Source organism: Lepisma saccharinum, chromosome 20 (genome assembly GCF_977018435.1).
Source record: "Lepisma saccharinum chromosome 20, izLepSacc3.1, whole genome shotgun sequence".
Taxonomy (NCBI): domain Eukaryota; kingdom Metazoa; phylum Arthropoda; class Insecta; order Zygentoma; family Lepismatidae; genus Lepisma; species Lepisma saccharinum.
The window spans coordinates 37,100,199-37,127,990 of NC_139248.1; the positions used below are offsets into that span (position 1 = coordinate 37,100,199).

At 37.1% G+C, this 27,792-nt stretch overlaps 1 protein-coding gene across 1 annotated transcript in view; it reads left to right on the forward strand.

Moving 5' to 3' along the window:
- The window catches only part of Rrp1 (Recombination repair protein 1), a 55,952-nt gene that overhangs the window by 9,172 nt on the left and 18,988 nt on the right, over positions 1 to 27,792 (forward strand). The window contains exons 2-3 of the mRNA XM_083141405.1: positions 4,199 to 4,801; positions 17,022 to 17,148. Coding sequence (XP_082997531.1) covers positions 4,199 to 4,801; positions 17,022 to 17,148 — 730 coding nt within the window. The remainder of the gene's footprint in view (positions 1 to 4,198; positions 4,802 to 17,021; positions 17,149 to 27,792) is intronic.

Sequence of the window (27,792 nt, forward strand, 5' to 3'; positions counted from 1 at the left end):
ATTATAAAGTTCATGTCAGTTGGATGCTTGGGAGACAGTTGTCTCCCACGTGCTGGAATATGTAACATTAGAAATAGTGTCATGTTAACTTTCATTCATGTGGTCACTTCCATCACTAACACATACCTACATGTCCTCTTCCTTCCTCACTAAAGCCAGTCTCACACGCCAGTTAAGTACGTCCTCACTTCGCGATCGACTTCTAGCTTCCTTACTTAATGGTCGTGTGAGAGCTTTCTCTTATTCAGTTCGCAACAGAATTAGAAACCGTCCGTAAATCCATTGTTAATACCATAGAACTACCGATGAGAATTGAGGAGCACACTGCCCGTAGGAAGTAGAAGAAGATGATAGACAATAGATGTTCGACTGTTTATTCAACGCAGCTTAAAGAAGAAAAAGATTAGACTAATGCAGCTATATAAAATAAATGATTGGGGCGAATATTTTATTTGTTGAGTGAGGTGAAGAGTCTACTAATTATTATTGTTTTAAAAAAGTAGTTTGTATGTCTAAATTTCCTACCGTGATGCTGGTATTTTACTTTCACAACCGACGTGAATACTATTTTGAAGTAAACACGGAACAGCCACATACATATGTATGTACTCTCTGGTTTGTTGGCTGTAACAAATAGACTGTGCTGTTTGTGGCAACGCAGTAAATAAATCTGCTAGTGTTGTAATGATATATTAATTATGAATTGTAATTAGTTCTTCATGGACTTCAAAGTAAATTTCACAATAAGTATTTTAGGAGCAAAGAAGTGTCAATGAAATATAAATATAATATGGTAACTTAATGTAAACAGTAAACACCATAATTTTCGGAATTTTGAATGTTGTGAAGTTTATGTAATTTATCGGATTAGTTTGTATTGGGGAATATATTTCAAAACCGTACGAGAAGGGTTTCATTAGAATATGCAACTTCTATCGTAATATACGGGAAATACAACTTTATGCTAGTGTGTCCATAAAGTGGTATATCAACTTGAAATAACATATGTTATATACTAACATTCACTGTCATGGGTTACATGTGCTCCATTTTTCAACAGTGCCAATGTTATTCTCTTATTCTTTTAAAAGAAAACCTTATTTTCCCAAATCTTCAGCAGTTATTAGGATCTAAACTTGAGAACTGATATACCGTGTTTGTGCAGTTGCCATTTTTAAAGATGTGATTTTAAGGATCGTGTGAGAACCCTTTTGCTACCTTCGCGAACTGAAGACTTAAAAAATCTTATGGTAGTTTTGAGTATCAGGTGGGTTGGGAAGTGAGGACCTACTTAACCACCGTGTGAGACTGGCTTAACATACTATCATATAATATCTGAATGTGTTGTGTTCTCTGTCTTTCTCATTTTGATGTTTTTCTTCTTACATATTTCATATTCCCCAAATGATGCGACTGACACGAACTTTATAACAGCTGAGCCTAGAACAAAGACAAAGAGATTGTTCAGCTACACAAAAGCATTCATGTGCAGTATAGTTCACATTGTTGCAATCTTACAATGAATATTGATGGGTGACACCTGTACGCCATGTGCCTAATGGAGGGTTAAGTTACTTAAGTTGTTATATTGTAAGTTATTTGAGTACATATGTATTAAGGTGCCGAGATTTTTAAAACAACAAATTGGAACATTTTTCATATTTTGCTGATGGATAAAGGGACAAAGCGGATGGTATAATGTACATATTTTAAGATAAAAAATAAGTCTGGAGTTTCTAGTGTGTTTACAGATTACATATTACATTTTCCTTTTGCATAAGCTTCACCCCATCAGTACATATATTTTTTCCCTGTTTTTCCTATCTTAGAGCCTAATAAACATCATTGAATGATTACGAGATTAATGTACTTTCACTAAAAATGATTCTGGTATCTACAAATTACTTTTGTACATTATTCTATAAATTATTTATTGAAAGTGATTTAAATCTGTTTTTTTTTAAAAAAAATCAATCGACCTGGGTTTGCAACATCAGATCTGTCTGCATAATGTGATTAAAGTACTATATTTATGTGCATGGGGGGAAGTGTAGTATAAAACCAGTCAACCATCGAGGTGTTAAAATCTAATGTTTAAAGTGTTCTCTTTATTTCACGGGGGTGAGGCCCCTTTTGCTTATTTTAAGTGTTAACGTTGTTCTCTGGGGTGTCACCCCAAGCTGTGAGAGTACCTCTCCCAAATGAAGGGAGTAGTTTTAGGCTGGCATAACCTTAAGTAATGGAGATGCTGGGTACTTTTTTTCATCCATTTTCTCCCGCAAAATGCTTGAACAATTTTCATTTCTTATTTTTGCTCCCTGAACCTTAAGCCGCTCACTCCTTTTAGGATAATCAAAATTCTGATTTTTTTTTTTACCGCTACCCGTTAACTTTCAATTTTATTTTTACATTTTTGCATGATTTTCAATCCCCCTCCTTGTTTTTTTTGGTTGGCTTTCAACACGGTTAGTGTTGACGACACGATCCCTAGTGCTGCATTGGTGCCTGTTCGATGCCTGGCTTTGACGTGTGGTCGCTCTTGACCACTGCTTGTCAGTACCTTAGTTCGTGCCTCGCTGCCCCACACCTCCACCACGTATAAAATCTAAAGTAGATTTTAGGGGATTGTTCCTTAAGTCTATGTCAGCCTAAAGCTACTCGCTTGATTTGGGAGAGGTACTCTTATAGCTTGGGGTAAAACCCCGGAGAAACAACATTAACACGTAAAATAAGCAAATGGGAGCTCACCCCTATGAAATAAGGAGAACACTTTAAACATTATATTTTAACACTTCTATGGTTAACTGGTCTGGCAGGAGGGTGAGAAAGGAATGTTTTTAACCCGTAGATCTAGATGTGAAGACACCGTCCCTGAAATGAAACTTCAATAGTGCTTCACTCCCCGCGATAACTCTTTACATATCAGTTGGTGAGGCAAGAACTGTTCACGTGATAAATTTGAGTACAACTGGGCTGAGAAATGTTCTCTTGAACTATTTAAGGAAGATTCAAATTTCTGATCGTTAAAGCCGTTGGCGAGTTCCTTTTTGTCATTAACTGTCTTTTCTTGCCTAAGGCTGACGTTGCGTTATTTCAATGCTTCCTCTGGATTTCTGTTAGAATCCCATGTCAGCGGAGATTTCGGATCCACTGAAGGTCGCTGGTGTAATTTGCTTTTAAGAAGCTACCCCCAGTTCTTCCACTTGATCCCTTGGGTGGAGTGATTAGACTATCGAGTTATGACGCCAGGGGTCCCGGGTTCGAGTCACGCCTCCGGCATGATATGGTGTTGCATGGGTCCACCTATAAATCCATCTTTGAGTCATAATACTCATTCTTCTCATACTCTTATGATTACTCTGTAAGAATTAGCTAATACAGATAATATCAATTTATAGGTTTACTGTTAAAATCAGAGAAAGTTTTACTAATCATGTAATTTAGAGCAAAATTTTGCTGTTTGTTGTTTCTTAAAATTAACATGAAGGAAGAATTTACGTACACTTATTGTGTTAAGTAAATGTGTAAATTCACAGTTGCTTTTTCTAAGGTAATACTCATTACAATAAGCTGAATACATACATTAATAGATCAGGTAAATTAGTCATTTAGGTTCACCATGGTACATTGGTAGTTTTATGGTGGATTAATAGGATAATGCATAACTTACACCACATGCCATCATTTCACTAAGTAATAAAGATCAGTTTTGGCCTGTACTTACTTTGCTCTCTAGCTTTCACCACATCATGTGGCTTCCTCAGGAGATGGGACAAGTAAGGTGAAGATTTAAGACATGCGAAGGTAAGTTAAAGGCTAAAAAGATGATAAGAGGTAAAAGACAAAGCAGTGTGCCCTGTCACACTCTTTCTACTCCAACTCTGGCTATCAGCTGACTGTGTGTGTGTGCATGGAACAGTCAGTTGCCACCCAGAGTTGGAGTAAAAAGGAGTGACAGGGCACACTGCTTTGTCTTACCTTCTGTTATCTCCTGAGAAAACCAGATGTTGTGGTGAAAGCTTGAGAACAAAGTGAGTACATGCCAAAACTGGTCTATATTGCATATATTAATAGAATGTTGATGAATTGGTAAATTTTGTATAATTCCGTTATTGGTTTTACTTTGGTGTATCCCTGCTATTGTGTAAGGCACATAAAGAAAATAAGTAAATATAATGATGTATTTTTTACATTTCAGGCTAAAAATGAAAAGAAAAATATCCGAGAATCAGATGATGAAAGTAGTGATTTGAGTAGTATTTCTGATGAGGAGGAGGAGTATGAACCAGAACAAAGGAAAAGAAAACACACAAAGGATAGTGATGATGACTTTTCAGAACCAGAGGAAACAAACAAAGGGAAGACAAAGAAGAAACAGAAAGTAGTAAAAGCAGCCCAAGGAACAACTACGAAAGCTGAAGAGGAAGAATCAGATGATGAGTATGATGAAAAACCTTTGAAAGGAAAGGGCAAACAAAAGAAGAAGGCTGAAGAGGAAGAATCAGATGATGAGTATGATGAAAAACCTTCGAAAGGAAAGGGCAAACAAAAGAAGAAAGCTGAAGAGGAAGAATCAGATGATGAGTATGATGAAAAACCTTCAAAGGGAAAGGGCAAACAAAAGAAAAAAGCTGAGGATGGAGAGTCTGAAGCTAAGAAGAAACCTGGTACACTCTTAAATCGAGCTCATAGTGATTTTTCTTCTCAGGACTTTACCAGTAACAAAACCACTAAAGATGGACATCGGTGGAATCTGAAAATTTCATCATGGAATGTTGATGGACTGAGAGCTTGGGTGAAGGTATGTACGTCCTCAGGTGAATCGAGGGGTTCAGGGCACAAGAGGTTCAACTCCATTCAATACAGTTTTGAGAAAATGACACCTTTAAATAATATAGTACTATGTTTAACTGTTGAGCACAAAAATAGTGGTGCCTTTATGAGCAAGAATTTAACACTGAAATGTTAATACTCCAAAGTTCTAAGTTATACATTTAACTCCATTTTCACAAAAAGTTTAGTGTACAAAAAGTTTAGTGTTTAGTTACACCACTTGTGCTTTGAGCCCCTCAATTGTGAAGTACTCTGTTACATTTTAAATTGTACACTGCATTTTCCTGTCCCTTGTGCGCCTGTCGGCGGCACGCTTGGTGTCCGACCAGATGGCAACTACAGTTACAATTACATTCAAAATAAGCACGTACCTTGTCACAGAGGATGTTGGAAATGTTGTCCTCATGCATCCACACATTTCTGGCATGTTTTTTGGAAATTTCCATTTACTTGCAACAGTTCAGCTTCTGATATATATTGCTTCAGTTTTTCTCCCGATACTCTCCTTCAGTTCTTCTAATGTGTGGGGGTTTGTCGCATAGACTGTATTTTGTTGTAATGTGTACGTATGTGCCATTATTAAAACTATAGCAAAACACAAATAAACACTTGGAACACTTTATAAAACAATAGAAAACAAGAACACTTGTAACACGTGAACACTTTAAAAATACAACTGGAATGAAATCACGAAGTTACTGAAATGGAATGGGGTTAAGAAGTTCACAGGCTATGCACAAAGCCTTGTGTTTCAGTTGCTGCTCGGGCACCACGAGCTGTTAGAAAACGTAAGTGCCAATTTAGCATGTCTTGTTACCAAAGCTCTGCAAAATTTCAAATGTGTGGATGCACGAGGACATTTCTAATATCCCCAGTGACAAGGTACGTGCTTATTTTGAATGTAATTGTAGCTGTAATTATGAGAACTTGAAGTCATTTCGAAGCCAACGGTTTCCATAGAGGAGATATCACAAACGATTTGATGGATGTTGCTGTATGGCCGAGCACCAAGCGGACCACCGACATGCACACAAGGGACAGAAAAACACACTGTATATGCATGTATTAGTAATGATACATTGTCCAAAGTTTCAGCATTGTCACTGTAAACAAAACCCTGTGTATCTCATACTCAGTATTGGAAATTGGAGACATTTATTGCCTCTTTTTTCAAGTGAGAACTGGAATAAATCAAGTAATGCTAGAGAACAATCACATTTGAAATAACATTAAAGTTTCAATTAATTAACTAACTAACTCTCTAGCCTTCTTAAACCCAAAGGTTCATGGCTGCAGCAACACAGGCCTTCCATCTGTCCCTATCTTGAGCAAGATCTATATACTCTTTTCCATCCCTACCGATTTCCTTTAGGTCCATCTCAACGTTGTCCCTCCATCTTCGTCTTGGCCTTCCTACAGGTCTCTTACCATCAGGTTTCCCAACAAGAATCCTGTAAACTCCTCTTTCCTCTCCCATTCGTGCCACATGGCCATCCCACCTAAGTCTTCTTGATTTAATTATTCTAATAATATCTGGACATGAATACAAATTATGTAGTTCTAAATTATGTAACCTTCTCCACTCACCTGTCTCCTCATCCCTTTTAGGTCCAAATATTTTCCTAAGGATCTTATTTTCAAATACTCTCAATTTATGTTCCTCTTTCAATGTAAGGGACAAAGTTTCACACCCATTGAAATTAAAGTTTCAATTTCTGAATGTAAATTTGCACCTCCGTTACATGAACATGACCAATTTTTTCTCCATTCATTGTCTTTTATCTCTTGTAATTCGCTATGCCATTAATATTTTGAAAGGTTAAAATCTGTTTTAATTACTTCAATATCTAGGATGTGTTTGAGATGGAACAGTTTAATTCTTTGTAGACTGACAATTTTACTGATTTGATATGTCTATAAATAGCTTGTAATTTAGTGTAAACTTTACCATTTTGTTATGAGCTGGCTTGATGGCCTAGTATGTTAAGTAATTGAGTATTGATTATGCAACTGAAGTTGTCTGGCATGGGTGTGAGTGTTCCTTCATGAATTTAATCGAATCATTACTCATCGTTCTTGTTACGATTAGTCAAAAGTGGCAGAAGTGCCAATGTAAAAACGATTAGTCAAAAGTGGCAGAAGTGCCAATGTAAAAATGCAAGAAATATAATTACCAATAAAGATTAGAATATTAGAGTAGTGCTCTATTAGTGCTGATCAACCTGCATGAAAGAAAAAATAGTGCTATTAATAGAATAAAGTTATTAGGGATTGAATCCTTTGATCTCTGGCACCTTTTAAGCTGACCTCATCCACAACACACTAAAGGTTTAAATCCCATATGCTTCTGGTTATGCGAATTTATACGTTAAGGTGCTTTCCTACCAAGGGAAGTGGTTATTAATTTTTCACTATCTCTTTTCAGTGCTGTATGTCGTGCCTTTGGTAGAGTATCTAGCACTGCTGCATACATAGACCAAAGCTTTCAATTCATAAATAGACACACAGTGTAATGTCCTACCTGTTTAATCCGTATAGACATTGCTCATCTCATGAAGATGATCACGAGGTGGAAGAGTGTAAAGGTGTTGAAAAGGAAACCCAAGGAATTTTATATACATTGTGTTGCTCTGGTGGCAATGGCGGAAACTCTGAAAGAAACCAAAACTATAATCCAGTCTTTAATTATATATAACAGCCATGAATGAAAGATAAGGGAGGTTGCAATCGTCAGGAGAAGAGACACTGTGTGAAATAAGAAAAAAATTCCTACTGCAACGCATGTCACGTGCAGACTTCTCCAGCCAGATGAGGAAAATAAAGAAGAATTCGAGGGGACCGGACATCTGTCAGTCAAAATGAAGGAGTGAGTTGACAACATTTTCAAGGAAAGTGAAAATGTATTGTGGTAATGGAAACAGAGACAATATCATGCAGTTCCAAAATTCTCAATGAATTTCGGGCACTCCTGCACAGACTTCCTGTTTGATCTGCAATAACAGTATTAGCATTAGGAAGTCCGTATGAAAGAGCAGTTGGCGCATCAGTAGAAAGTGCCTTCACGACCTAAAGAGCCGTCTCATTACAAAACAATTGCGAGTGGATGTCTTTGTGCAGAGGCATCTGGATATAATAGAAGGTGCCATGAAAATTGTTTCTGGACTATCTTGCCTGAGTGGGGGCAACGCAATTTCCAGACCAACAGAAGATAATGATAGCAGTAGGGAAACTGCTCATGATGAATGCATACATGATCAGCCAGTGATTAACGTAGCGGATATTGTCGAAGACGTTCAAGAAAACCGTGTCCTTTCAGTGAAAGAAACTGCATGTGTTGCCTGCATAAATGGACATCAGCCAGCAGGAGCACATAAGTGTGTTAAGTGTCGCGTTCCTGTGCATGCCATTGAAGGCTGTTCTGTCTCTGCTTCTGGTGAAGAAGAGAGCTATGGACAAGGCAGAATTTGTATGTCCTGTGTCAGAAGGCAGACAAATAGTGAAGAAATGGGAGAAACCGCAAACCAGCCAAATTTGGATAAAAATCAATATATGTATAAAAGAAGATTATGTGCACAGAAGATCTACAGGCATGGAAAAATGTGAAAAAAATGCAGTAAAAAATTTCAATCCATTACCAAGTAAGTATACCAAGCACAAGTGCGTTAAATGGAGCAAATGCAGTTAGCATGGCACATCCCCACGGAGATGAAGAAGAGCTTATGCTTGAATTGGGAGAATTAGAGAACTGGAGGGGGCTGGCAAAACTACCACGAAGAAGACGAGAAGGTTATTACGTAAACCCAATGCTCCTGATAAAGCAAAAATTGGCTTGTTAAAGAATGGAAGCTCCCCATCTTTAAAAGCTGTAATTATTGACAAAAAACAGGTATCAGTCACAAATACATGTGGTGTTGATGCTTTGTGCCACTTTTTTGCCACTGCATATGTCGACGGTTACAAGTTGCGACAGATACTTGAAAACAGAGACATGAGGGTAAAACTCTTGAAAGATAGACTGGAACATACAGAACTACACAATAATGTAATTAGAATAGATAACCAAATGACTATATCCGCACTTGCCAAAGAACTTAGTTTCTATCCTTCACTCACAGAACGAAACCGATGTTCATCCCAAAATTTCTCCAAGCTACCTGGGATTTCACAAAACATATTTGTTGTCCAAGCCGATCCACAAATTCGGGAGAAAGGTCGTATATAACAAATAGAGCTAGCAATGAAAAAAAAATTATTGCAGCTTATGCGAAACGCAATGCTTAGTTCCATTTGCAGAAGCAATGCTTGTCAGTGTACCCAAAGAAAATATTTTAAGGGATGCAACAATATCACAGAAACCCTTGAGCACAGGCATAATAAAGAGGAGAGTTCATTCCAGGGGAACATTTATTAATTGATGTTTTGTCTTGTCAAGAGAGACAACATGGCCAACTGGAGATTGGAGTGGAGGTGCCACTACAATGCACATTACAGAACATTCTGTGTAGTATCTCATTCTTGAATAAAGTATTTTACCTGCATGGAGTCGTAGGATTAAAAAACCGGTACTAAAGGTGTCTCTTGGCCATTATTATAGCTTTAATCGCAGAGTGGATATGATGTGGGAGTTATATGATGACCTTCTCGATAAAGTAAAACTAGTAGTCCAAGAGATGCGATTTCAAATAAATCTTATTGTGTGTATGTACTGTGTAAAAAGTAAAAATGAACGGATAAGTTTCCAGCTGTATTCCAACATCTACTTCAACCTCCTTTACATCTGAAATTTTTTAACATTTATACACCTACTCAAGCTATGTATTTTCACTACTTAGTAAACATACATGGCTTGAGTTTGTGTATACATGTTAAAATTTTTCAGATGTAAAGAAGGTTGAAGGAGATGTTGGAATAAAGTATGTTGTGCTGAATATTATATATGTGTTCATGTCTTGGAAATACAATAATTTACATGAAGAATATGATCATAACAAGAACTATTTGCTGTAAATATATTATTTTGCCAGTATTCATTTTTAAAAATATACATATGTAGTTCTGTAATTTTACACACTTTCCAATGTTAAATATATTTGCTCTAAATATTTAGTTTCTTTGTAGTAAAGTTAATAATGCTTTATAATAATGTCCACTTTTTGAGTGTGTTTAACTGGTAATTGTAGCGTTATACACGTATACACATTGTTGATTATTTTCTTTCTCCTAATTTTATCTATATGTGTGTATTTGCTGTAGAGAATAATAGTCTGTCGGGGCTTATGTTGATAATTCACTATAATTGTGTGTATAATTTTTGAAGGGAGCACTTTTCCAAAAGATTTCTTGAAGTATTAGTGTCCCAATATGTAGAGTTGACGTATGTATTACAACGATACTATCTCCAGTGAAAATTTTCATGTGGGAGTATTAGTTGTATATATAAAAAAAAGGTAAAGTGCTCCCCTGTGCTTAGCACCACGCCATGAAGGCGTATAGGGGGTGTGGGAGTAACGCCCCACACTTCTTGATCCGGTCGTGAGTGGGGGTGATGTGATCAGCATCACGCCCCTGACCGCCTTTACCCCCCAGGGTTTCCCCCAGGTACCCATGTTATTCGACGCTTCCAACGTTAGAAAAGTTCCTGGATTTGAACCGGCCAGGGATTGAACCTGGTACCTTTAGCATGGTAGTCAGATGCGTTACCATCTGAGCCACCGGGGCTATATTTGTTATTAAAATTGTATGTTCAGAAGGTTCGCTTTATATCGGACCATTTTTGACGGGTACTCACCTTAAGAGATACCGCGCCGCCACCACTGATCATGTTCTATTGAACCCCCTGCTTTGTGGACTATCGCCCGGCATCGCAGTTTCCCTTGCAACAAGCTCCGGTGCAGAACAGGCATGGGAATTCTGTCCCACTCCTCCCTGCAAGCTTTCCATAGACCATTCAGGGTGCGCTGGCGGTGATGTTGGAAGACGTCGTTTCAACAGTCCAAATGCGCAAAAATCCATTGGACTGGCATCTGGGCTTTTCACAGGAATGTCTTCAAACGGAATGACACAAATTCCTAATTCCTCTGCCATTTCCTGATGAAAACGTAGTGATGTTCTGGCGGTATGACTCGAAGCCTTGTCCATATGGATCATCACCTGGTTCGCATCCATTCCATACAATTGTGGGATGTCTCTCCGATAGATTGGTGTCAGAATAGAGTCGTAGGAAGTATCTGGCATTCACCTTTTGTCCACCTTGCGTATCATCAACTTACCCTCACATCCGAATCCCGTCACAACCATAAAGCCAAGAGGGAAACTTTCCCTGCCATGCTATGTGACACTTTGCGTGCAGTCCCTCTTCTGGTGGTGAATGTTTCGCAAGTAGAGCCTGTTGTGAGTAACGGGCCACAATAGCTTTTGCAGTAGTCACCCCGAGTGTTTCACAATTCGTATGTATGAAAACTTAGCATGGAAAAGGCCCATTATGTAACTCTCCCAATACCTGTAGATTTTTGGTGCCATTTGATAACATTCTCTACCAACACTCACGCACCTACAAGGTCAGACACAACACTGCTCCCGCCAGCAGACCCATAGTTCCAGCATGATATGCCAGGTGGCAGCACTGAATCGAAAATGGTCGGATATAAAGCGAACAACCTCTGTATACATACATACATATGAGCGTATGCGCGTACATGTGCACAGATAGAAAGTACATGAGCAAAACGTTAAGGATAAGTATTTATTGTAAAAATGTTAGTTGGCTAAAGTTGTTCCAGCCAGAGAATGGACTTGGAAATTCTATTCTTATCTTTTCTGTTGAAAGCCACGGAGAGTCACATGAGATGCTGAACCAATCGGCTTTGTCCAGATGCCGTGGTGAGGCATTGCCAAATTTTTCGTTTCGAGCCATTTTCGAAACGGGTGGCACTCTTAACAAGGCCAAGCATTGCAAAGTCTAATGGTTGCCGCACTGCAGCAAGCGAATGGGTCTCAGATTCCCTGCCTCTCCCTGAAATGCAAGTGAAGGAAGCTTGTTGACAGAAAGATGTGTTGTGGACGACTGGACGAAAATCATGCGTGTAGCAACCGGTAGCAACATTGCTTTTGCCCCCTTGAACTGGAGGCGGAAAGTCTGGGTTTCCTCAAGTCCATTCTTTAGCCAGTTCATGGTATTTAGTTAAGAAAAAAATCATTTCATATATATATAACTGAAAATAGTATTAAATATATAGTGCTAAGATGTATATTTTCTACATTATGCATACATTAACCGAGATAAATATTTTTGATAAATAGAGTAGGAGCCATCAGTTATTCCCTGTTGTTGATTATTTACTATCAGAGTGCATTCATTTTACATATCAGTTTATTATTGTATATCGCAAAAAAAATTATGAAAAATGATAATATCCAGATAACATATGCTGAACATGTTGTAAGACAAGTTCTAATTTAGAAAATATTCTCTTTTAAAAAGGAAACCTGAAAATAAAATCAACATGATGTATGTGTTCAAGTTTTGCTTGTATTATGGTGGTGTTTAAACAAATTCTAAAGAAGCTGTTTTATAATGTATTTGTTGCAAGAACTATTAATGTGTGAGCATACTTGTATGAAACTGTGTTTTTTCATTTGAAAGTTGTATGTTTCGTCTTTAACACTTGTGAAAAATTGATCTTACCGTGTTTATTAATATTTTATTTTAAAATTTCAATTTTGAATTTTGATCATATATTCTATACATTTGGTGATCATTCTTGATATCTTAAAAGTGATGTCAAATTTATTGGTTTTCTTAACTATTTACATGTGAGGAAACTTTCTTGTACGCAAAACTTAAATAATAAACATGATGTATATAGATGAGACCTGAGTATAATTTACTAACATTAACAATAACAAAGTTTTATGGTAAATTTAAAGACTGCATTCAATTTTCAAGTGTTGATTCAAATGAATCAATTAAGCTCTAGTAACTTGCTTGTATTCATAGCACTCATTTTTCTTTTATGCTGATTGATGTGCACTAATTGAGCACTAAAACTTGTCGCGGGAATTAAACCTTTATTGTGTTGTGGATGAGGTTAGCTTAAAAGGTGCCAGAGATTAAAGGAATCTATTAATCTGTAATAACTTTATTGTATTAATAGCACTAATTTTTCATTCATGCAGATTGATCAGCACTAATTTAGCACTAAATCTTTGCATGTGTTTCGTAATTTGTGCTGTTGTGAGTGGGGCCACCGTGAAGTTAGTCTCACCCAGAATCATTTTCATTTTTCTGGTATATTAAAGTAGCACTAATTTTTTGGATTGCATATTTTGATAGCACTAATTCGGTACTAATTTTTAGAACATGTATTATAATTTGTGCCATTATGGGTGGGGCTCTCTTCACGGATTTCAGAATTACTACGGCTGAGTTCATAATATTTACTAATATTAGTGCCAAGGTGTATTGATTTAATGATTTAAATTGCTTAAAAGAAATAATTTATAGAATAATGTACATAAAGATTTTGTAGATATCAGAGTCACTTTTGGTGAAAGAACATTAATCTCGTAATCATTTAATAGTGTTTATTATGCTCTAAGAAAGGAAAAGAAGTAAACAAAATATAAGTGCTGATGGGGTGAAGCTCGTATGAAAGGAAATGTAATATGTAAACTCTATAATCACACTTAAATATATATATATATCTTGATTTAAAATTCAATAATTTTTAAAGGCAAAAATAGCAAATATTTTGTGTAGAAAACATACAAAATAAATACTAATCATGTTAAACCGTATCATTAGACTGTAAATAAACATGGCAGCTGATATTTTGCAAGCTATCATTTTTTAAAAAAAAACCTGCCAAAATTCAGCTACAAAGACTTTAAGAAATACTTCCAGAATGTTTTATTTTCACTAGAAGAAAAGTTACTGAAATTATGTATTATAGTTTCATTGACACACTCAAAAAACATTTCCATAGTAGGTTCATGTATACAGTATCCGAAACCGAAAAATATTTATTTCCATATATTTTTTTAATTCGCTTTAATTAAACTGCTCAAATATTTTACAGGGCCATCTACTAGAAAAGGCCTTTCTATAAAAAAAAACACATCTATATGTATGGTGCCAAAATACATGCAAGCAACTTTAAGAATATTTTTTTTAAAAAAATGTATAAAAAAATATATTTAAATAAAAAAAATGATTAAAAATGATTTTTTTAAATAAAAATCATGGTTTTTGTCCACCCTGACAGATACCCTATTAAAGGTGCAATGTTTTGGGATAGGACTGCTTGCGTTTTGAGGGGCACTCCTTGCAGACGTAGAGTCCATGAATGAGGAATTAGGACAACTCTAGTATTTAAGCTCTTTGCTTTATTCAGGCTCTGCTTGTAACTTGTCACTTTGGGGTAAAATCTCAGAATTAATGTGAATGTCATATTAGGGCCATTCCAGTGCTCGGCTTTGTCCAGACTGCTACTTGTGGCTTTGGTGTGAAATCCCTGTTAATGGCAAGTGCCTATGTGATTGATTGAAGTCCATGTGTTGGGTAATTGACAGAACTCATGTGCGTGTGTTTTGGTAAAAAGTACAAGGGTAGTTTGAAAAATAAGATAAAGGAAGCAGACATGGCAGCACCATAATCGAAATCGACGCATGGTCGAAAAGTTTGATCATTCAAATGAGCCCTTGCAGAGTTTCAACCTAGTGCGTTGTGAGTTATTGTTTGATCGTGTGAAGTAGGTGAATGTGCAAGTGTTTTAAAAAAAATGATTGACAAAACTACCAGGACAATGCACCCTGTTCACGTGTCAATGGTTTCTATGGCTAAAATCCATGAACTTAAGTTTGAATTGTTGTATCATCTGCCCTATTACAGGGTGGTAACTCACCGGGAATTGCGGGAATTATGTGTGGATTATTGGCTCTGGGAATTATGCATGAATTCTATGTGAATTGTTCTCCGTAGACGTGAAAAATTGCAACTTTTATTAATCCAAATCCCATTGAATTTATATTTATAAATGCTTTGAGTCCAGTTTAGTGTTTATTTTTATCAAGGAAGGAAAATAAAACTCCATGGAAAATAAAACAGAATTCTCTTGATCTGTTTACTTTGTTAGTGTCGTTTGCAGAACAATCTATCTGACAGACGGAAGATTATTTCAGGATAAGACATCTTGAAGTTGGTTAGGTAAATTTGAGTTTTAAATTCTTATAACAACAATTTTTCGTATATTAGTACATCTCATACCATTTGTGACTTCTGTTTGAGTTTGTGAAAGTAGAAAATGTGAACTCACCTTAAGGCGAAGAGGGACAATTACGCACCAGGCATGCATTTATTCCAATATCGTCGGAATGAGCAGTGCTACTAAAAAGATCTCCACCAGAAATGAAGAGTATGAATTTCTCCCCATGTGGCAAGTGGAAGCGGTTTCCTAAGTTGATTATTAAGCATTATAAGATTTTTGAAAAATATGATGAATTAGTATTTACCGAATCCCATGTATTCCTAATGGGACATCAACTTCAACTTCAAATTACAGCTAATCAAATGGGAGTTTCGACTTTTCCTACTACTATGACATAGTTTAACGTGTCCTTTTTCCGTCCATGTACTTTTCTACGTCATCGGATGTTTGATATTCCCGAGAGAATGAATAAAATAATGGTCCCATAAGCCTAGTGCATTTCTCCTTGTCTCCTACAGCCATACTGGCAGTGTTGCCAAACCTGATGTGCATAATAGAGCTAAATTTCAACATTAATATAGCTAAAGAGGACTTTCAAGGAGCTAGATTAACGAAGGCTGCATAAAGTGCCTACTAGGGTAATTTTAGTTGTCAGAGGGGTGCGGGTGCTGCTATTACCGTTAGCTTTAAAGTGATGGCAATTTATTCTTAGTTTTCACCGCCTAGATTTGGCGGCATCACCCATCTCAATAATCCAATGATGTTAATATAAAGGGTTCCCGGATAACAAAATTGTCATCTTCATCTTAGCCACAGCACTATATATAAAAATACATGGGGAGGAAAGAAGAGGTGGGTGACGCAGCCTATAGCTATACGAATATCACGTCACGTGCAAAATGTACACTCATGGCAAAAGTTGGTATTTATGGGCCGGAGCCAGTGGTAGCATCATAGTGGGGCAGAGGGCAGGTGCCACAGTTCACAGTCAAACGAGTGCACGAAAGAGCCAGATCTGGCTCTAAAAGAGCGAAGTTGACAACAGTGATCAGCAGCTGCCCCAGCGAGAAAGACCTAGGGGAAATTGTCTCTCCTCGCCTTAAATTAAATATAAATATAGTTTAATTGAATTGAATTAGATTTTTTAACACATTTCAATCACACAGATGCTTTATATTATTAATATATTTGTGTGTGTGTATTATGGGTGTGGGTGGTGAGAAGCGGTAATAGGTAAGGTTGAAATAGAGAAAGTATCTGCTTGTTCCCTTGAATTTTTGAAAAGTTCACCTTGAAAATATGGAATTATACTTGAATTTTATCGCAACCTTAGAGTTGCCACTCTGTATTAGCCTAGCCCGATCTAGCTCCCTCTGACTTCCTATTGTTCCCTAACCTCAAAGATGGCTCGGAGGACAAAGGTTTTCTGATAAGGATGAAGTGATTCATGCTGTGAACGGCTATTTTGGAGACCAGGAGAAATAATTTTATAAACAATAACTCACAACGCACTGGGCTGAAACTCTGTTTGAAGGATCAAACGTACCGACCATGCATCGATTTAGATTATGGTGCTGCCATCTCTGCCTTGTTTACCTTAGTTTTCAAACTTCCCTCGTATATTTAGCAGTTTGCTAGCATGTGGAAATGAATGCTAACTGATGTTCACCAGTTTGGTATGCATCATTCCTAAATGTAGATAGCAAATGAAGGGTGTGGTGCTAAGCACTGGGGAGCCCTTTACCTTTACCTTTTAAGATTATATTCAGCATTCTCGTGAGATATTAATATCAACTTCAAACATTGTACCTTTTATTCACTTCAGCAAACAAAAAATCCTATTTATGGTTTGGTGAAAAGGAATTGCACAAGCAAGTACATTAGTGTACATTTGATGAGGTACTGAGTTGTTGTGTTGTACTGAGATACAGAGAATTTGTTAAACCTCAAACCCATGTCTCATATAAGTGTTTGCCTTTTCAGAAAAAGGGTCTTGATTTTATTGAGCATGAAGATCCAGACATCATGTGTTTACAGGAAATTAAATGTTCAGAAGCAAAACTACCTCCAGAAGTAAAGCTTAAAGGATATCATAAATATTGGTTTGCAGGTTAGTGCATAAGTTCTCTTTTTTGTAAAGTTCAAATTAATGTAAAATGTAGCACTCACTGCGAGAAAAGCAGCAGAAGATTGGAAAGTTCCGTTAATTTGTGCTTTTCTCCTTAAATTTATATGCTTTTCTATCTTTATAGACTGAAGTTTTTCTCCATTTAGTTTCTTCTGAATTTTTGGAGCTTATCCCTCTGTTAGGCACTTAGGGTATCAGTGTCCTTCCCTCAATATTCATTGCAAGATTGCAACACTGTGAACTATACTACATATTGGTGGCTTTGAGTAACTGAACATTCTTTCTTTGTCTTTGCTATAAGCTCAGTTGTGTTGTTGTGCTTCACTTCTAAGACACACAGTATTATAAAGTTAATGTCAGTTCCATGCTTGAAGGACAATTGCCCTCCACATGCCTAAATATATAAGAAAGTATAAAAGAATAGAAAGACAGATCACACAGCAGACTGAGATCTTATTACGGAAGTGGAGGACATGTAGGTATGTGTTATTGACGAAAGTGAACATAAAAGTGGCCACGTTTCCGTAAGTGAACGCATTACTACTTTGTTGTTACATATTTAGGCACATGGAGAACAATTGTCCCCCAAGCATGCAACTGACATTATCTTCATAATGCAACATCATGTAGAAAGTGCAGCATGCATGCGCAGTATAATGCACGGTGTATTTCATACCATAAAGTAAGTGCAGCCTCACATGCCTAAATATGTTGCAGATGCACCTAATGCAAGTTAATTGGTGGATGCTGATCAGTGTGAAAACAGTACAGTTCCCCTACACGTTGCAACATGCTGTGAAATGATATGGGAAGATGTGGAGGTAAGGCTCCAGAGTCACAATTTTGCCCATTTGTAGAGTTAATGTGGTCAACACCATGCTCCAGCCACCTTTACATCCCAGGGTTGTACCCTCAAAGTACCCATTTATTAGACTGAACCCAGAGCCACTCCATGCAGGGATATTTCTGGAGAAAGTTCCCACCTGACATCCCTCACTCACCTTGGAAATCCAGGGTAGCTACTCACCGGGAATTCCTTGAATTGCATGAATTATTGGCTCTGGGAATTATACGTGAATTCTGCATGAATTTTTCTTCATAGACATGAAAAATTGCAACTTTTATTGATCCAAAGTGCCATTGAATTTATACATATTTATAGATGCCCTGGGGGAATTGTTTCACAGTTTAGCTTTTATTCTCTCAATCCGTTTACTTTGTTAGTGTCCTTTGCAGAACGATCTATCGGACAGACAGAAGATTAATGCAAGATAAGCTCTCATGAAGTATTAGGTAAATGTGAGTTTGAAATTCTTACACAATTAACAATTTTTTCGTAGATTAGTATATTCCGTAACAATTCTTACTTGTGTTTGAGATGTTTCGAGTCTGCATACAAGTATGTGAAATGGCAAATATAAACTTCACACCTTAAATATTGTAAATGTATGTACCGCTTAATTGAATTAGAATTTTTGGATACATTAGAATCACACAGATGGTAATAGGTATGGTTGACATAGAGAAAGCTTCTGCTCCGAATCTGACATAGCTATCCCCATATTGTCATTTGCTGCAAGGACTGGACCCTCCGTTGTGCCGTACTTGCAACATTGTTTTATGTGTTTGGCACATTCTTCTCGAATGTACTTGAATTTAATTATCTCAGACATGGTTTTAACCTTCTCAACAATTGTGTCTTCTATGTTGGGAGACAATGACAAATGTTTTAACCAATGTGTTTAGATTTTTGAGAAGAGCAGGTCTTTTCCACTGTTTCTGAGGCAGTTTTAAACAATCCTTACCTTTTTTAATGTGTTGTGTTTGTCCTATGCAGGTCCATGTACAATCTTTCTTACAACCTTTCTCAAGGGGCTTTTTACACCCCTTTTTTAAAATTTTGAGGTAAGGATTTTAGATAAGGGGATCTTTCCCTGCATTTACTGAAGGGTGCAAAATGGCCTAATGGTCCAAGCACCCAAAAATTTAATTCAACCAATTAATTTTTTCGTAGGAGAAAACTAATTAACTCAAAAATGGTCAAGGGACATTTGTCTGACTGAAAATTTTACCAAGGAAAAGAAAGAACCATTCTCTTATTATTTAGAGTAATTAATTAACATAATTTTGAAAATAATGCAATGTAATTTTTCATGCAACTTTCAACTCTTCTGCTTTAAATTTATTTGCAAGCTCTTGTTTTTTTCATAGCTGATGTTTGATTTGAATGGTGTGTTTTGCTTTTTTTAATCTCTCAAAACTCTCACATTAAAAACCTACAGAAATGGCATAATATTCCAAATTTACATTATTTCCTGGCAGTGGCGCAGGGGTGGTACAGGGGTACATTGTACCCCCCTAAATTTTTGAAGGGGGATACTGTACCCCCTAAATCCGTAAATCGAGTTGTACCCCCTGTACCCCCCCCCCCCCCCCTTGCTAATTTGGCAGCAGACGCAAGGTGAAAGAACCTATTTTAAGTTCACCAAATAAAAAAAAGTGTATATTGTTTATAACTTATAGGCCTAAACATTATCTACCTTACCACAGAGATTCAAACCATTCTAAACTTATTCTACTACATTGTGGTTGCTACTAGTTAGTTCATTGACCTATGTTCTTGGAAACCTCTTTAAGGAGATGAAAATTGTTTAAAATGTGTGTGGAACGATGGAATCAGATTTGCTCTCAGAAAATCACGCTGCATAGCAATGGTCCTTTGCGTAAGGGGGGGTACACTTTTCTAAAGAAGTGGTCGCGTCGATTCGAAGATAAGATACAAATCTTCATCAGAAGAGTATATGACTGACCCCATTTTCTTTTGAATATTTAAAATGGAATTTTCCAAAACGAAATACTTACACGAACAAGACGAGACACTACAGACCAACTTGGGGGTACAATGTACTGCTGTACCTCAACCATATTTTTCATAACTTTGTAAGAGGGTGTTCGAAAAACTATACTTAAACCTACTATATATTAAGAGATTTTGAAAATAGAGTCCCGATTAGCCTATCTGAGCATGAAGTGAATCTAGAATAAGTTTTAATAACTTCTGAGTGGAAACCGAAACAAAAATAAACACAAACATGAAGGAGAAGGACCTCGCCACACAGGAGACGAGATGAGGGTGTGACAATTCTCGACTCACGCATCGCGATATCATTCCTAGGTGAAATGAAATTTTTCCTAGACATTTAAACAGAGTTCAATTTGCGATATTATCAGAGGAGGGGGGAGGGAATTATTTTTACGTATGTATTAGGTATACTTATAATTGGACATTAATTACTTAAAATCTAATTTTGGTATCGAATGCAACACAAACACAACACCATTTTAAGTTATACCCTAAAGTTAAACTGTAAGAATGTAATGTAATTACATTAGTCAGATGAATGCACGAGATAAATTAAATTTACTTCAGGTTCTATTAGTAGTGGTCTTTGAGGTCTTTGAGTGAGATGAGAATGTTTGATTGATTTATTTGGTTTATTTTACTTCTCATTTCTGCCACTTTTGGCTAATCGCATAGATGAGGATGGGTGATGATATGATGAAATTGATGAAAACTCACATGCCCAACCTGGGACCTCTGACGTCAAAGCGCGCTGTGCTAACCCCTCCGCTACGGAGTCCGGCGAGGTGGGAATGTGTTTTGGATTTTCTTTGTAGATGCGAAAATCTTTAACTGGGACGCGCTCATGCTTTTGCTTACATTAAAGTTTACCTCACATAAACGAGAAATTGACATGTCACCTTAAAACACACGCATGATCTGCATTTAATGCTACTACATACGAAAAGAAACCTTGGGCGGTTCTTCATATTATCTGTCCACCAAACAGGGACGGCGCCAGAAATTTTCGACCGGGTGGGCAGAAGCTCCATAGTGATAGATTAGGGTGGGCAGTATAAATGTAAGACCATGTATGTGTACGTAAGACGTATGTATCCCCCTCTCTCTTACACTCCCGATTTTCCTCTTCTTTTCCCTTTCCTTGTTTTCCTCTTTATTCTTTTCTAATCTATTCTCGCATCTTGTTCCATTTAATTTCGTTTTGTCTATGATGGACACAATTATTTCAAGGAAGTGTTTACACATGCGAAGCCATACCCCAGCCATACATTCTAATCACATTCTTTCATGCTTGTTAATACAGTGAAATAAATGTGAATTAGGTTTAAGCTTGTGTTGCAAATACAAGGCACATACTTGATTTTATGTATTCGGCGACAATGATAGAAAGTGCGATGGTAGACAATCGTAAAGTTTCTCGTAATGAAAATGCATGTTCCTGGGCATAGTATTTTCATCGTCTAAGTTTTTGACTGAAAGAGTTTTCTTACTCCTTGGGGGTCACTTTTCTTAGCTTACAAGGTTTGTACAACTGACAAATCTATCTGAATGTTTGTAGTAGCAGCGATTGGGTGCCAACATTTGAGGGGCAAGGACAATATACGCAGGGGTGCCCATCCGCCCCAAGGCCAATGGCGCATCCCCACAAAAATCATGTCCATGTCATCCATCCCCCCCCCCCCCCCAATCATATTTTGCGCCCTGAAACTATATCGTAATCCCTACACCGAAAGTAACTTTTTTCTTAGCTTTTTGTTACAAATGATGCACCTGCTTTAAAATAAGCAGTATATTTTAAGAAGTGATGTTACTCATGAATATGGAGAATATCGCTCATGTCTTGTAATGCAGCTATAGCATAAAAATTCACATCCACCTCAGTAAAGCACCAAACACGCATTGTTGTAACAAACACATTATTGCGAGCGAAGCAAGCAAAAACATTTTTACATCCATTTCTTTGCAGGCTTTCAAGAATATTAATTTAACGGGGATTTACTTTCTTAGGATCCCGGGATATTTAGTCTTTTCCAACTTCTGTTTTGGCACGTTCGGGGTCGGAAACGTGTGGATACCATATCGCTAAATACAGTCTCCAAAATTTAATGTTCAAACTCTCTCTTCACTACAGAAATCCCTTGACAATCTAAGATTTAACACTTTATCAAAAGCTTGCTATCTCCCCCTTTAAATGTAATACTCAATCCTACCACAAAAATGTCCATGCCAATTTTAGACTTACTGTTGATATTGAAGACTGGATATTGCCTCCTCCAAAAAATTAATTCTCAGTCTCCACACCAGAATTTCTGCAACATTCTAAGACAATAGTAATACACAAGAATTGGATACCTTAATGCTCAATGCCCCTCTAACTAAAATACCCGCCATAATCTAAGACTCAGAGTTGAATACTGTCCCCACCAACGTTTAATTCAGAATTCCCCCCAGAACCCACGTGCCAATTAAGGCCTAATATATAAGAGTTGGATATTTATCTCCCCCCCCTCGTACCTTCAATAATGACCTTAAACGCTTTATTTTCTTCATCTAATGGATTAAATATGGTGAATTTAAGGTGTAAAATTTTTACCTGTATTTTGGAAAGATTTATAAATGTTCAATTTTACATTATTTGAAGGGAAAGAATCTCGATAGCGCAGCCTGTCACCCCTGAATATACGTTTTCTTGGTAGAAAAGGCTTAGCATAAAGAGGCCATAGTGCGTGGGCAAAAAGTGGCAAAATGTGGCTGGGGCTCTGCATCCCCCACTTCCCGCTACTCCTAATCGCCGCCACTGAATGTTTGGATTAAAATGAACGTCTTATTAGGAATGATTTAAAACACACACGGAAAACAAATTATTTGTTCATTGTCCATTAAGTATCCCTAGGCTAATGAAAGGCTATGTTGACAAAATATCACTTGTCATAAGTAATAAACAAGTAAAATTGAGAAATCTGTTCAGAATTTAAGAGATTATTAGCTAAGTTGCTATTCATTTTCTGAACAACTGTCATATTACTAATGCGGGAGAAGCAATACACGTATTGTTACATGAACATATTTTTTGAGGTAACAAAATGATTTAGGACACAAGGATTTCATCGAAGTTGATCATCGTACCAGTAATACTTCATCTATTTTTCATTGGGTTGTATGGCGTGACCATTTCGAAGACACTAGAATGTCAACCTCTATCCTGTGCAGCATATCCTGGAAACTTTATTCTTTCAGGGCAACGAGTCCCTGGTGCCTGGAACTATTGTCAAAGTAATAATTTATGAGGGTTTGTATTTTGAGTGTCAGCATGTGTTTGTTTTCGCCCCTTCGTTACTTTCATCTAATCACCATTGAAAATTATAACGTCGTCATTATTAAAATTAGCAGAAAAATTACTTACAATAAAACAAATCAAACAATAAAACAAATCAACCAGAACTTACTCTTCCAAAAATGGAGTTTCATTAGTTTATACCTCTTAGAAAGTTGTGGTGGTAATTTCAATCACACAGCGTTTCATTAGTGGATCAAAGCAGCTAATTCCGTGAACAATGACGTTGTTTTCCGAAAGTCTCAAATATTTGTCTCGGGCAATAACCCTCTTAAAATAGATGCATCTTCTGTGGTGATAAAATGCCACGTTTGGTGCGAGTTCTTTCTGTATATTCTTCCCCAATGGTATAATGCTGTCGCATTATAATGAAGATGTCCTGTGTTTGACTCCCCCATCTGGTGGAAGCACAATGCACACTGGTTCGAACTACACGCCAAACTGTAGGTTTAGTCCCGATTAGCGTATCTGAGCATGAAAGTGGGCTTAGAAACAAACTAACATAATCGTCTTCTATATACTTCGTGACATAACTTTTTTTCTTTACTTCAGCTGAATCTACAGATTCTGTTGACATTTTCGGCTGATTCATGTGACAAAATTTATGTGTGGAACGAGGATTTCTAAATAGGATAAGCCACTCATTAGCAATTGAATAATTCTGTAGCTTCTTCAATATATAACTGATTTATTAAAATTTATTCACTTCGGTATTGTAGTGATTGTTGTGATTCCTTCTTATTAGTAGAACGAATATAAAGTTGATATTTCGTATATCATATTGATATTTGAAGATGACAGGTATATAAAAATTATAATGAAAAAAAGGGACACTTCTGGAATTTCAATGCAGAGCTAATTAAAATTATATTATACTCTATAGCAGGCATGTCCAACTTCAATCAAGCAGTGATGTACTTTTTATTGTCACAACAGGCAGCGAGCTACTATTAATCGTTCTTCTTTGCAAAAATTTGTACCTACTCAGCCATTATACATTATAAAAGTTGAATTCAAATAACGGAAAATTCGTATAATTACAATAGATAACTGCGATCGACCAACAAACGCCCCGCGATCGACGCGTTGGACATGCCTGGTCTATAGCATACTTAAACTAGAAGGTTTATGGCTGCAGCAACATAAGCCTTCCATCTGTCCCTATCCTGGGCAAGATCAATCCAATCTTTCCCATCCTTACTGATTAATTTTATGTCCATCTCAACGTTATCCCTCCATCCTCGTCTTAGCCTTCCTACTGGTCCCTTACCATCAGGTTTCCCAACAAGAAACCTATAAACTATTCTTTCCTCTGCCATTCGTGTCACATGGCTTGCCCATCTAACTAAGTCGTCTTGTTTAAATTATTCTAATATTAATTAAAAAGTCGAAATAATTTGTTGTGTTGCTGGAGGAAGTAACGCTAAGATGATGTTTAGATTTGTTTATTTGGAGATTATTTAAACCATAGCCAGGCCGGGATATAATACGTAGTGGAGGCCCGCAGCTGCAGTTCTCAAGTTCACCCTCAATTCTGATTTAATCTTGATCATTCCCAGCATAATTTTGAGCCTGCTAAGCCTACTAGCTGCTTTTAAAAATGGAAGTATTAATTTGATCACAGTTTTTGTTTCAACAATGACAAAAGTGGCTTTTTATGGGTTGATAATATGTGAACATTTCCAGCATAGATAATATTCACAAGTAAAATATACATTCATAATTGGGAAAAGAGAGACGCGGTAGTATATAAATACGGAGAAACTAGTACTCACTTTTATCCGCGAAGCTGTTTTTTCTTCTTTTTCGATTAATTTCAGTGGCCACTGCCACCATTCTCGTTGGAACTTGCTGCGCTGTTGCTTGGCGTGTGTCTTTTGTTCGTAGTTCTCTGGCTGCCGCTAGGTGCGCTCTACGAGAGGAGATAGCCACCATCGCAGAAATAGCCCTGAAACATGGCTACACTGAATCACAACTTTCCACTTGGTGCAGTAAGGCGGAAATACAGGTCAGACACCCTAACCTACCACAATCAACCCATCCACAAACAGCCCAGCCACAACCAAGCCCCAGCGACCAATATAAATGGTTTGCCTTCCCCTACCATCCCACCACTTCCAACCGCATAGCCAAAGCCCTTCTCCCATTTGGCATCAAAGTAGCGCACAAACCCAACTCCAAAATAACTGATAAACTGAACAAGCACAAACGGTACTTCCTCTCTCCCCTTGACAACCCAGGTGTATATGATGCAGAGTGTGAATGCAAGGCTCATTACATCGGCAGGTCCATCAGATCTGTCAATGAAAGAATCCAACAGCACCTAGCAGATGCGAAAAAAGCCCAACCCACTACTGGTCTTGCTAGACATATCAAATACAATAGCCATAAAATTCAAAAGGTTCGAGTCAAACACACTGCCCACATGCTCATAGACACCAAAATCAAGGAAACGCACGCCATAATGCACTTCCCGCACGAACTAAACATCGATAGCGGGCAAGCGCACCACACTTGGATTCCACTACTGCAGCAGTTATCGCCCGCAAATAGCAGACGATGCACCAAGTCGCACGGCGCACCTAACAGCGCACCTAGCGGCAGCCAGAGAACTACGAACAAAAGACGCACGCCAAGCAACAGCACAGCAAGTTCCAACGAGGATGGTGGCAGTGGCCACTGAAATTAATCGAAAAAGAAGAAAAAACAGCTTCGCGGATAAAAGTGAGTACTAGTTTCTCCGTATTTATTTAAAATATACATGTTATGAACACCAGGTTACACTTAAATATTTAATCATTCATATATCAACGAGTATATGTACTTATTGAATTTGATTGGGTGGGCAATCGGGTGGGCAGAGGAATTTTTGGGTGGGCACTTGCCCACCCGTGCCCACCCCTGTTGCCGTCCCTGCCACCAAAGATTGAAACAAAAAAAAAAAAAAACTTTTGAGAGTATGCCTTTCCTTGCTTCCTCTGACATCTGAAGGATTTCGGATTTGTATATGTAATGATAGTACTTTCAGTGCTTGAAGAGTGTCATTATGTACAGCTAATTATATAACAAATAAATGCTTTGTCAAATGTTTCACAAATATTTCAAAGTTAGACTTTTTACGAGTTGATCGGTAACCATCTCAACTCAGTTTTTCTTCTTTTTTTAATACAATGCCCTACAGATGTCTGAGGCTTCTAAAAGACATTGGATGTGGTACACATCTGCCATAAATTGTTTAAAGATATTTTTTTGCGTAGCTATGGGAATTTAAAATTAGAATGAACTGAAGTGGAACTCTATAAGTATGATATATTCAATAATGTGGTTTCTATATCCAGTGGGTGGGCGGTGATTATTCCTGGTTGGGGTGGCTCAAGATCCTCCACCCCTTTTAATCTCATCCTGCATTAAAAAGAATAGATGTATCTTTGTTCGCAATTTTCATATTTCGAACTCCTGATTTTCCGTTCCATTAAATTCAAATAAGCCCAGAACGAAGTCCAGAGCTACATATGTTTCATAATTGTTATCTGGTTTTAAAATCTGTTTAAAAAAAACATAAATTCTAAGAAAAACAAAGAAAAAAATAGTTATGCAAATTTTGCATTAAATAACAGGATATTCGTGTGTGCTGTTCTAAAATAGAATATTTCCCATGCCTTCACATTATACCTAGGTATCAAGGACGTATTTAGGAGGGGGTCCGGACACTTCCCCGAAAGACTTACCAAGAAGGAAAAGTAAATAATCAAAATATAATAGTTTAGCATTTGTTATATAATCGATGGTTATTTCCGCTGAACTTATTGGAAGGCAAGGAATTTGGCTCATACGGCTTTGAAAGGTTCCAAACATTTATGCACACAACTAATGGTAATATCCATAAAATATTAATCAGAAACTTTACTTTTCGTTAATTGGATCTAACTTTTGTTTGTTATTCAATAAATATTCAATTATTTTTCTATTTGACATTAAATTCCTTGCCAGGGCAGTTGTTTTTATTCAAATCTTGGCGATCTTAACTACATGCAAGCTAGATGCTGTTATATCTCTATTCTTTTACTATCCTTTACCTATTCACGTAACAACAACAATACAATATTAATTAACTTACATATTTAATTAATATTAATTTAATTAAATATAATAATAATAATTATTTATTATTATTATTATTATTATTGCAACACTTGGTTGGACCCCCCGAAATGTATTTCTAGGTGCAGTAGTATGTGTGTTTATATATATGGGAGGCTGAATTTTGTACCCCCCCAAATGAAAAACGTTCCTGCGCCACTGTTTCCTGGTTTTGTAGCCATCAAAAATGTAACTAGGATATATCATTGCACATAAATGAACACGTCCTTAAAACACTTAACAATTACTTACGTGAAACTTAGAAATTTCGTACTTCCGCATTGCACAA